The following is a 12,859-nucleotide window of genomic DNA, read 5'->3' on the forward strand; positions in this document are numbered from 1 at the left end:
GGGCTCAGCCAAGCATCAGAGGAAGTTGCCAGGTTGCAAATGCCTGGCGTCCTATCCATAGAATCATAGAATCATAGAGTTGGAAGAGACCACAAGGGCCATCCAGTCCAACCCCCTGCCAAGCAGGAAACACCATCAAAGCATTCTTGACATATGCCTGTCAAGCCTCTGCTTAAAGACCTCCAAAGAAGGAGACTCCACCACACTCCTTGGTAGCAAATTCCACTGCCAAACAGCTCTAACTGTCAGGAAGTTCTTCCTAATGTTTAGGTGGAATCTTCTTTCTTGTAGTTTGAATCCATTGCTCTGTGTCCGCTTCTCTGGAGCAGCAGAAAACAACCTTTCTCCCTCCTCTATATGACATCCTTTTATATATTTGAACATGGCTATCATATCACCCCTTAACCTTCTCTTCTCCAGGCTAAACATACCCAGCTCCCTAAGCCGTTCCTCATAAGGCATCGTTTCCAGGCCTTTGACCATTTTGGTTGCCCTCAACCATTTTCGTTGATCCGACCGATCTAGCCTTTCTTTACCTTTACCTTAGCAGGTGGGTCTTACTGACTGCCATGGAAGGGGTAAGGAAAGGTGCCTGGATGAGAGGAGACTGATAGGAAATAGGCTAGCCATCTTCAAATAGCTCAAGGGCTGTCAGGTGGAGGATGGAGGAAGCTTGCTTTCTCTTGCTTCGGAGGGTAGAACCCAAACCACCGGCTTCAAGTTACAAGAAAGGAGATTCCGAATCAACATCAGGAAGAGCTGGTGAGAGCTGTTCAACAGTGGAACGGTCTCCCTTGGCAGGTGGTGGACTCGCCTTCCTTGCAGGTTCTTAAGCAGAGGTTAGGTGGCCTTTTGTTAGGGATGCTTCAGCTGAGATTTCTGCATTGCAGGGGGTTGAACTACTGTAGATGACTCTCGGGGTCCCTCTATGATTCTATAGTGGCACCGCGCAAGACGAATGCCCTGCAAGACGAATTTTTCGCAAGGCGAATGCGTCTTGCGATCTGATGGTGACTTGCAAGACGAATTCGTTTTGGGGGAAATTCATCTTGCGAATCGCGGTTTCCCATAGGAATGCATTGAAATTTAATTAATGCGTTCCTATGGGCAAAAAAAGAAATATCAATGCATTCCTACAGGAAACCGCGATTCGCAAGACGAATTTTTCGTAAAACGAATTGACTCACGGAACGAATTAAATTCATCCTACGAGGCACCACTGTGTGTTGCTGGACCACAACTCCCACCATCCCTGACCATTGACCGCACTTGCTGGGTATCATGGGAAATGGAGCCCAACATTTAGAGGGCCACAGATCCACACACACACACACCCAAAAAATTATGGTGGCCATGTTTTTGATCATCCTTCTCCAACCTGCTGCCCTCCAGACATCTTGGACTACATCTCCTAGAATCCTCAACACCTAGTGGGGCCCCAGAAGCACTGACTTTGCTAGTCAGACTCAGCCCAGTAGACCTGAAGGAGCGCCTCCAACTCATACCTCAGAGAAAGAAGGGACCGGGAGGAAATAGCAGACCGGAAGTAGCGCTGCCACCATTTTGGAACTGGGCGGAGCATGCTCAGAAGTGACTTTTGATGCTGCTTTGCCCAGTTCCAAAATGGCCGTCGCGCCACAAGTCACACTGCAGCCATTTTGGAACTGGGCAAAGCAGCATCAAAAGTCGCTTCTGAGCATGCTCCGCCCAGTTCCAAAATGGCCACTGCGCCAGAATAAACAAAAAAATCAGTTTTTTCAGCTAGGAACAACGGGGGTTTCCCGGGGAAAACAGGAGACTTGGCAGCTATGCTCCAACTCCATTGTTCAGCCCGGACACTGAGGTCCAGCTCTGAGGGCCTTCTGGCAGTTCCCTCACTGCGAGAAGTGAGGTTGCAGGGAACCAGGCAGAGGGCCTTCTCGGTAGTGGCACCCGCCCTGTGAAACGCCCTGCCAGCAGATGCCAAGGAAATAAACAGCTATCTGACTTTTAGAAGACACCTGAAGGCAGCTCTGTTTAGGGAAGTTTTTAATGTTTGCTGTTTTATTGTGTTTTTACTATTTTGTTGGAAACTACCCAGAGTTTCTGGGGAAACCCAGACAGATGGGTGGGGTATAAATATTAAATTGTTGTTGTTGTTGTTGTTGTTGCTGCTGCTGCTGCTGCTGCTGCTGCGCTCTGAGCTCTTGCAGGAAGGTAGACTCTCCTGGGACACCCGACCAAGTAATTGTCAGACTAATGCGAGGTCCAATTTAGCCTTTGATCCCTGGAGGAAAAGCCCCTGAACCGCTTTGATTGCCCTTCGCCATCACCTTTTCCAGCATAATGTAGTGGCTCCAGGCATCCCTAGCAAAGGCAGAGAACAGCCTTGCATCCCTGAGGCAAGCCCTCCGCGAGTCCGCAACCACCTCTGTCCTTTCGCGAGCGATCTGCTGCAAAGGACGCAAGGAGAAGAGTAAAACCGGCGATAGAGGAGGGCGGGGGGGGAGCATTAGTGGGGTGGGGGGTGGGGAGAAGAAGTGAACATACCACACACAAGGGAGCTCTTTGGCTTATTTTTACCTTCAGACTGGGTGCTGGCGACTGCCCAAAAGCACTGGACGCATAGCCACAGAGAAACTACAGGGGATCAAAAGATAAAAAAACAAACAAACGAGAGACAGAGAATAGGAGAAAAAAAAGTGAAAAAGAAGAACGACTAAGACAGGACTTCCGAGCTATTCACTAACCACAAGCAGCTGGTCCGGGGGTGTTTGAAACCCAAGTGTTGCAGCGGCTGCTTTTGCATAAGTATTATGCTCCTGCCACCCAGTGGTAGGAATGGAGGCAGAGGCAACTTGCTGGGTGGGGTGGGGTGGGTTTCAGCTGCTATGCTAGCTTCCCTGCAAGGGTGGGGGCCATGGCTGCTTAGCAGGATGGACAAGGTGGTGGGGAGGTTGGTGCAGTGCAAACTAGGGATGTAAGAAGATATCGTTGCGTGCTGCATTCGTTGCACGCAACTCTGTTTCCATTCTGCTGCAGATCGCCTTCCGCTGCAAAATCATGTTCACTAATGTAGTTATTTCGCTGGGTTGATTTCTGTTCTGGACACCGGGGGAATAAGCAAACCCCAGCATCTTCCGCTCCCATTTCCTTTTCATTGGAATTCAACACTCCCAGTGCAAATACGCTGCGGGAACTAATTTGGCACTCCTGGGGATGTGTTTGCACTGCACCAATTCCCACCCCCCTCAGTAAGAAGCAATGGCACACCCACTTGGAAGCTAGAGCAGTGGCTTCACCCCACTTCTGAATAGAGGAGGAATCCAATTGGTCGGAGGCTACACACTCCTCTGGATTTTGCGTCACAGTTTTGCTGCTCAAAATAGCGTCCACAAAAACACACATTTTACTGTTCTGTGTATTTAACTCAAAGGCTCATTGAAGAGCATTGAAAAATATGCATTTGGGGGGCATGCATACAAAAAAAAGGTGTGCATTGCTGCAGATAATATAATGTGTACAATTTTCGGTTCATTCTTTGAATAATTCTGCATAAAATGGGATAGAGCAGACTTATGGTTGAGCCCCAGCAAAAATGAATTGGAACAGACGGAGGCGGATCTGTCCCAGTGTGCAAAGATTTTAGTATAAAATTGCAAACTTTTTTTTCTTTATTCTTCATCCTTTGCAGTGGAGTGGTAGAAGTTGTGTGCATCTGATCAGGCATCAGATTGGCTCATTGCAGCAAGCAGCTTTCATAGAATTTGGATTTCAAGCAGTAACCGAGAGCCTGCTTATTTTCTGTGTGCTGACTGATCACAAAACTTATCTCCACCCCCACCCCCACATCCAATAAATACAAGCCCCACAGATCCAGCCCATCCTTCAGACCCCAGGACCCCTGAATGCTCCAGCGACAGCATCTTGAACACTGGGACCCCTGGGATCTGTAGAATCTCATGGCTCCCGGGTCCTCAGTAAGGACTCGGGAGCCTTGGGAAACTAGCAGCTCCCAAGCATCATATTGCCCCTACCAAGTGCTGTTGCTAATGAGAACAATCTCAACAGCCTTTGCTACTGCTGCTGCCAGGTTAGATTTAGTGGGATGTGGCAGAGGGTGTCTTTCTGGCAATTTGCCCACCGCCTGACAATTGATACCCAGTGATATTTTTCTTGCACAATATGGGTGGCTATACTCGTTTTTGGCCCCAGCGTTGCATTCCCTGTTGGCTGATGCCTTGGAGGCAAATATCCAAGCGATGGATGTTGCCCAAACTGGATGTAGCCACCCCACAAAGTTGCATACACTCAAGACCCACAGTCCCCCATCTCAACTAACTTGTGCACACCATCTGAGGTTGGGCAAGGGGTTATCAACCTCACCCCACTCCTCAAATGATCAGTGATGACTGGGGAGCAGGCAATTTGCGTCCTCATCGGGATGCAATGGAGACCCAGCTCTATGTATACATTATTCCCCACTCCCTTTTTGCAACTGCAAAAATTTGCATTGGGCAGGGGCTGATCCAGCCATATACATCAGTCTTTACAGACCTGGTCACCCCAACATCAATGCCACCCCTGACATATGAAGGTTCCACCACAGTTAAGATCTCTCCCATCCAGTGTATCATAGACAAACATAGAGACCCTCTACTCTCACACAAGGGTTACCATATCCCTCCCACCCTGCCAATTAGATACAATTGAAACCTCTTTTATGCTTTAAACCAGTTGTTCCCCAAGTGGGTTGTACCACCCTCCGGGGGGGGGGGGTTACCAAGAGGGCAGCAAGGGAGGAGCTGAAGGTGTCAGTGACTTTGAAAAGCTGGTGACGCTGGACCAAGTTCATCCATTTTATTGGATTAGTTAAAACTACATAACTTCAATTTTCAAACAGGTGTGCAATGGATCCTTACTGTTTTGGATTTTGCTGCATTATTGCAGTCCTTAGCGGGTTGTGCAAACCGTTATTCTGAACAGCACTTTTTGCAAGGGGACATTGGGAATGAGTTTATAGCCCGAAAAGGTTTGGAACCGCTGCTTTAAAACTCTTCAGTCGATCTGGCTGCAATAGCTATAGAAAGGTGCAACTTGGAATAGAATATATGCAGTGGTATTTACTAGCTGGATAGACAGTTATAGTGGGGAAAGTGGGGGCCAGGGAGACATTTCCTGGGAATTGCATAGCCAAGAAACAACCAGCTTAGCAACAGCCTTGGCGTGGCCTCATGATTGAAAAGTAAAAAGGGTGTTCTGGATGTTTTTGGCTCATGTTTGTTTACTTCCAGTGCACACAACTTCTGATGGGCACTGGGTGGCTTAGAAGTAGCAATGATTGGACTTCCCAGAGGTCAGTTGTGCCCAGGCCTGAATGATCACATTTTAAGCCTGTGCTGAACTCCACATCCTTTCAAGCCCCACAAGGGTCAAAACGCCTCTATTTAAGTGTGCACATCAACAGGGCCGTCTTACCCATAGGCGCTAGGGGTGCGGGGCACCCGGGTGCCGGGTTCTCAGGGGCGCCAGGCTGAGAGTCCAGGGCCCGAGATTTGAGTCCAGGGAAGAGCCCGCCCGTCGGTCGAGTGCCATGGTGGGCTCTTCTGCTGCAGGCAGCACTGCGCTGTGAGTTCGGGGGCGACCAAGCCAGCAAGTCGCTGAAGCGGCTGGCCGGCTCTGCTCTCCTGTGCACCTGGGACTGGGCAACCTAGGAGCGGGGGTGCTGGGCGGATCTTTGCACCATAGCTGCCAAGTCTCCTGTATTCCCCAGGAAACCCCCGTTTTCCCAGCCGTTTCCCGCTGGCAGCCCGGATTTTAAAAACCCCTGTAAATCCCCCGGATTCTTACTGGCCCGGGGAGGCTCCTTCTGCACATGTCTGAAGTCTCTGGACATGCGCAGAAGCGATTTCTGGTGCTGCAGCCATTTTGGAAATGGGCAGAGCATGCGTAGAAGCGACTTCCGGTGCTGCTCTGCCCAGTTCCAAAATGGCCGCAGCGCGACTTCTGGTCGCAACGCGACTTCCGATCCCGGATTTTTCAATCTGGGAGTTGGCACCTATGCTTTGCACCCTGGCGCCGCATATGCTTAAGACAGCCCTGCACATCAACGCACTTATTAAGCGAAAATGTCATGCATTATAGCAGGGGAAACTCCCCTGCAGATATGTGTGGATTAGTGAAAATATCAGTTAAAAAATTATGTATAGTAGGAGAAATTCAGGCAAAAAATTCAGGCAGCTGCTCTCCAAGGTCTCAAGCACAGAGAGATCTTTCTCCTCTTACCAAAGTTCCCGTCTTTTAACTGAGGTTGTTAGGGAACCACAAATCTTAGGGTCCCCCCCCCTTCCTGACATTTATTGCTGCTTTTCTGCCCAAAGGAGTCAAAAGCAGAGCATATCATCGAATAAAATAGAAAGTGCCTAAATGAACACAGACTGCAAAGCATGCATATTGGAATAACAAAATCTGAGCAATGCACAAACACTCTCTCACACACACAGGCCGGCAAGGAAAGAAAACACCAGTTAAACAGCAGATGAGGAGAAAATAAAAGCCATTGGCTTGATGGAAGTGGATGGCTTTCACTAGACACTGGAAGGCCACTCAAGTGGGTGGACAGAAAGGTCTGGAAATCGGGGAGGCTTCCAATTCCTGGGTGCTGCTACCAAGAAGGTCCTATCCCTGCCAGGGACCAAGGGTGCGCTTGCCCATGGGGAATATTGCATTTGTTTCCCTGATAATAGTACTAGCACTTCTGTTTTCAAATGCTCCTTACCAGCGCTATTTCTCCGGAAAAAGAGGTGCCAGAGCTCACCATGAACTTCTCCCTTGTTCTCTTAGAATGGCAATTGTGCCCACCTGAGAGGTGCCGAATTCCAGTGAGCACCAGCTGAAAAAAAGAGAGCCCTGCATGCTGGTATTCTGCCCCAAATCACGTTGCTTTACTCCTGCAATTTGCCAGGTTAAAGGGGCTTCACATGGCGATTTTCCAGAATCAAATAACAAGAAATGAGCGCTAATCACGAGCTATATTCCATGAGTTTTCCACACTGTTATGTTGTGTGGAAGATCAAACACAATGGGGAAATCAACCGTTTTTGGATTCGGCAAAACCACTGGAGATGATCCGGGGGGACCCGAGTCCAGCCTGCTCCCTTGAAATAGGAGAATATTGGAGAAGGCTGGGCCTCCATCTATATAAATAAAAATGTAAAGATAACCTTGTTCAAAATTGATAATCTCTGAAAGTGCTTGACTGATTGCTTTGAAAATTTGACACAACATTGCCACACCGTACACCAGTGTTTTTATATACTGTACCTAGATTATATAGATGTCTCACCTGTGACAGGTAAAAACATGCTTTTTTAGAATAACATCGCCATCTGCTAGATGTCAAAGCAGCACAGCTACAGACTATCTCTGACATCACAATAACATTGCCCAGCCAGGGGAACAGGTCAGGCCCTTCCCAAGATGCACATGGGGTATGGGGGGTGGAAGAGAGAGAGGGGTCAGGGTGAGGGTGACGGGTGCCATCACACGGGAGGAAGATGACATCACGCAGCGGGGGGACCAGAGAGAGAGGTGTCGTGACGTCTGGGGTGAGGAACGAGGGTGCTGAGTGGAGGAGGGCCGTGTCTTTGGGGAGGATGAATGGGTTGGGCTGGGGTGGGGGGATCTAACAGAACATGCTTTCTCTTTCTGAGCCACAGCAACGCGTGGCCGGGAACAGCTAGTCCTCAATAAGGGGGCATGGGCATACCCAGCGAGGGGCAGGGGGGCGGCAGCTGCCCCCCCCAGAAGCAAAAAAAATTATAATACCGTATTTTACGGACCATAACCCACACTTTTTCCCTCCAAAAACTGAAGGGGAAAAGTCGCTGTGGGTTATGGAAATCGGGCTGTTTTCACCCTCTCCGCGGCTGCAGCCAGCGACAGGAACATGGGAGGGGGGAGGAGCAGCCTGAGCTGGGGGGGGGACGGGAGCTCCTTCCTTCCTTCCTTCCTTTCTCTCTCTCTCTCTCTCTCCTTCCTTCCTTCCTTCCTTCCTTCTCTTCCCCTCTCTTGCCCCCCCCCCAGTTTTGATCCTGGGTACACCCCTGTAAGGGGGTAATACTGACAAGGTGCTTGTAAGGCATAGCTGCCAAGTTATCCCTTTTTTACAGGGATTTTCCCTTATGCTGAATAGGCTTCCTCGCGAGAAAAGCGAAAACTTGGCAGCTATGTTGTAAGGATAACAGAGTGACAATGCACCTAAAATGCTGCAAACACTGTAAAGCAAATGCCAAGTAACTACTAGAGTTGCTACGAATAGGTGAGTTTGACTTTGGGAAACAAAAGCAGGCATGCATCGCATCCCTAGTTCTTATTGCTTCCTTTCAATCTGGCTTTTTTAATGCTCTGCCGGCTCAAAATCCAGAGGCGCTGTCTCTTTTATTCCTGTTGAAGCTGTTCCCTCTATGGCACCTGAACACGACCTTTGCCTTTAAGCTGTTCAGTCGAGGGATTTGATGCGCCGGCAAAGAGCCGACCCCTGACCTCTTAACACTGAGCTAGCTCTCTATCTCCTTATATGTGTTACTCTTCTGCATCATCCCCACCATGCAAAAAGGCTGTGGGGAGCCTTACCTTTCTGATTTAGAGCAGCCCCTTCCATGCTCCCTTTCTCAGCCATGCGCTTAAGCCGCACCTCCTGACCTCCCTGTGCTTAAGAGGTGTTTTAAGAGTCACATCTTAAGTGACACTTAAGGCTCCTGCTCAGCGGCTGGTTTTTTTAAAAAGAAATGTTGACAGTGTCATCAACTAAGCAGGGCCACCCACTGACAATTGTGCGGGGCCAAAGGGCTCGTTAACCCCTTCCTCTCCAGCAACAAATGTTTAAGCAAAGGCCCGCCCAGGCATCGGCCAAGATGCAAGCAAACAGGGGTGTTGGAAGCTCTCTCCAACTGAGTAAGGATGGAAGGCCCACCCAGTGTGCAAAGGGCTTGTTAGCCTCTTCCTCTCCAGCAACAAAGATTTTTACAAAGGCCTCCCTTTGTTTCTCCAAAGTGTTAGCAGGAGTGTCTTTGGCCGGTTCCCGAGTTGGGGAGGCTCGTTTGACAACAACGAGAAACCAAGGCTTCAGGGTTATCAGCCCAATCCTGTGGAACTCCCTGCCACTAGATATTCGGCAGGCTCCTTCTGTGCCAACTTTTAAACACCTGCTGAGAACTTTCCTATTCTGCCCGGCTCATGCAGGCAATTAAGAATACATCCTCCACAATGGCCTATTGATGTTTGTTTTTAACTTATGTTTACTACTACTACTACTAATTGTATCCTGCCCATCTAACTGGGTTGCCCCAGCCACTCTGGGTAGCTTCCAACAGATATATAAACATATTAAAACATGAAACATTAAAAACTTCCCTATACAGGGCTGCCTTCAGGCATCTTCTAAAAGTTGTAGAATTATTTATGTCCTTGATGGGAGGGCATTCCACAGTTCGGGTGCCACTACCAAGAAGGTATTTAACTTTTATTATCTTATTGTTTGGTTTTATGCTTTCATATTGCTGCAAAGCACTATGGTGTATTTTTACAATGCAGCGGTATATACATATTATAATAAATAAAGGGAGGGGGGAATAAAGCAGCCAAGATGCAAGTAAATAGGGGAGTTGGCCACTGTCTGCAATTGAGTAGAGCTGATGGTACTCCTGTATAGGGATCTATAACCCCTTGTTCATCAGCCTGTATAGGGATCTATAACCCCTTGTTCATCAGCCTGATTAGAGCAACAATGGTTTAAACAAAGGTCCCCCAGGCATTAGCCAAGACATGAGCAAATTGGAGTGGGTCCAGCATGGGAGAATCATATAGAATCATAGAGTTGGAAAGGACCCGAGGATCGTCTAGTCCAACCCCTTGCAATACAGGAATATGCAGCTGTCCCATACGGGGATCGAACCTGCAACCTTGCAGTTATCAGCACCACGCTCTGTCCAACTGAGCTATCCAGCCATATCTTCCAAATGAAAGCCTCTTTTTCTGGTTCATACTGGGGAAGACGGACTTGGTGCCCTTTGCTTGTGTTTTTGGATCAGGAGGTGCACAAGAGCTGGGAGAAATAATAGAACCCAGAGGGTAAGGTAAAGGTAAAAGGTAAAGGACCTCTGGACGGTTAAGTCCAGTCAAAGGCGACTATGGGGTTGTGGCGCTCATCTCGCTTTCAGGCCGAGGGAGCCGGCGTTTGTCCACAGACAGCTTTTCGGGTCATGTGGCCAGCAGGACTAAACCGCCTCTGGCGCAACACCATGACGGAAACCAGAGCGCACGGAAACTCCGTTTACCTTCCCGCTACAGCGGTACCTATTTATCTACTTGGACTGGTGTGCTTTCGAACTGCTAGGTTGGCAGGAGCTGGGACAGAGCAACGGGAGCTCACCCCGTCGCACGGATTCGAACCACCGACCTTCCGATCGGCAAGCCCAAGAGGCTCAGTGGTTTAGACCACAGCGTCACCTGTGTCCCCTCGATCCAGGGGGAATGAATAGGCACACGGGTTGCCTAAACAGGCTGCATCTCTTCCCTTTACAGAGGCCATCCTGGCTTAGGAAAAGGATCAAGTGAAACTTTCCTAAAGCATTGGTTCTGCTGGTCTCTAATCGCAAGTATGCCCTTTGCCTTGGAATTTTTGAGCATGGCTGCACGATGGTTTGGGAGACGGTGGATGCGCTCATATCATGCCAGCATGCCCAATTCTGGCCATCCGCATGCACAAAGAGACTTAAATCCCTTCAGGTCCCATGGCCACCCATATGCCAGGCAGGGGGAGCTGCCAGAGGGCAGGCATCCCAGAGCAAAAGGTAGAATCTGCCTTTTTTAAAAAAAAAAACCAAACACATTGCACATTCCCAACCATGCACACATCACTAAACCAGGAACATAAAATGAACATCACAAGAGCTCGCCTTCTGTGGTTTCAAGTATGGCTGTCACCTGACTGAATAAATCTTAGCTGGTTGGGCGACTTAGCTGATTAATAGGTATAAATTTGCATGCAAGAAAAAGGTATAGAATTGCAGGAAGAAGAATGTTTATAGATGATGCTCAAAGGAGGCATTTAAAATTTGCAGCTTGATTAATCAAGCACATGTTATCAGGCCATCAAAATGTTTTGAAGTGACTTATCTAACATTGATTGATTGATTGATTGATTGATTGATTGATGGATTGATTAAGGTCAGTTGTGGTGTAGTGGCTAGAGTGTCAGATTGAGGGCTGGGAGACTAGGTCTCAAATGCCAGCTCAACCAAGAAGCTCACTGGGCGACCTTGGGCGAGTCACTGCCTCTCTCAGCCTAACCCACCTCACAGGATTGTTGTGGGGATCAAATGAGGAGCAGGGAGAACAATGCACATCACCTTGAGCTCCTTGGAGAAAAAGGTGGAAAATAAATGCAAGGAATAAAATAAATATTGCAGCTCCCGTTTCAGAACTAGCAGCACCGGCCAAAGGAAAACTGGGGTTAATTTCAACATCAGTTGCATGTGGCGGTACAAAGACATGGGAAAGGGATAGCTTTAGCAATAAATGCTGGAGAATGATCATCTCCCCCCAGCCATTATGAAAAAATTCAATGTGTTCTTCAAAACACAAAAAAACCAGGATCTGCAATGATAAAAGGGCTTCTTGTAGCAGCTTTGTCAATTGAAGCAGGGTTTCCCAAACTTGGGTCTGTTTTTGTTTTTTGGGTTGCAGTTCTCATCATCCCTGACCACTGGTCCTGCTAGCGAGGGATGATGGGAGTCCAACGACAGCTGGAGACTGAAGTTTGGGAAATCCTGAATTAGAGAATATTTAGCCGCATTCGATTTTCCAAAAAGAAGGAAATGCTCTCTGCCTCGGTTAACCCTTTGTATTTCCTTTTATACTCTATGAGGCTGGTATGCTTTTAAATGGATGCCGAATTGCACACAGATACTTTTATGTGGTGGGCCCTTTAGTTTGTGCAAAGAATTGGGTATCAAGAATGTACAAAGGGTCCTGGCGGAACTGTCCGAAGGACCACCCAGTTTGGCATTCTGTTCTCAGCCGGATGACCCAATGGGAAGCCCAAAAGCAAGACCCCCAAATGCAGCAGCACTCCTGCCCAATTGTAGTTCCCAGCAACTGGCATTCAGAGGTACTCTGCCCATGTTCCTATTCCGCACCCGACAACTCACCCTACCCCTCCACAATAGAGATTTATTACCATGGCTACATCGGCCTGGAAGATCTGTTTGATGAATTTGTTCCTCGAGGAGTGGACCAGCTGGATGATGTCTCCATGAAGTGTGTCCCTGTTTTTCTCCAAAAATCCTGCAGTGGAGAAGACAACAGCATGAGCCCAGAATTATTTACACTGCTCTGAGGTTTTTTTGGGAGGGGGTGGGTAGGTCAGTCTGCATGATGCTCTGAGTCCCTTCCGGTTCCTGGGATCATGTCTCTGTGCAGGGTAGAAAGTATGAGGAGCAAGAGCGCAAAACCAGCTCCTATGTCCTGGCAATGGTTGTGGCATAGCTGCCAAGTATCCCGTATCCGCCGGGAAAACCCCTTTTTTCTCACCGTTTCCTGGCGGTCTCCCGTTTGGCGAAAAATCCCGGCATTGTCCCTTAAATTCGCTTCTTCCCGGCGGCCATTTTTCTGGTGCCGCTTTGCCCTTCTATGGGCACCAGGAAATGGCGGCACCGGCGCTGGAAGTCGCTTCCGCGCATGACCGAAAGTTGCGTGACGCGACTTCCGGTGGCGCTTCGCCCTTCTATGGGCATCAGAAAATGGCGGCGCCGGCGCCGGAAGTCGCTTTTACGTGTTTCCGGTCATGCACGGAAGCGACTTCCGGCGCTGGCGCCGC

At 48.8% G+C, this 12,859-nt stretch overlaps 1 protein-coding gene across 2 annotated transcripts in view; it reads right to left on the reverse strand.

Annotated features, from left to right (window-relative positions):
• Positions 1 to 12,859, reverse strand: part of MYO7A (myosin VIIA) — a 158,204-nt gene that overhangs the window by 73,464 nt on the left and 71,881 nt on the right. Inside the window, exons 15-16 of one of the 2 annotated variants that reach the window (XM_088668456.1) lie at positions 12,221 to 12,327; positions 2,563 to 2,619 (exon numbers count right to left, since the gene is read on the reverse strand). In XM_088668456.1, the coding sequence (XP_088524582.1) occupies positions 2,563 to 2,619; positions 12,221 to 12,327 (164 nt within the window). The remainder of the gene's footprint in view (positions 1 to 2,562; positions 2,620 to 12,220; positions 12,328 to 12,859) is intronic. The other variant, XM_060273921.2, reaches the window with a different exon arrangement.

The sequence above is a fragment of the Zootoca vivipara genome, chromosome 4 (genome assembly GCF_965207765.1).
Source record: "Zootoca vivipara chromosome 4, rZooViv2.hap1.1, whole genome shotgun sequence".
NCBI lineage: Eukaryota > Metazoa > Chordata > Lepidosauria > Squamata > Lacertidae > Zootoca > Zootoca vivipara.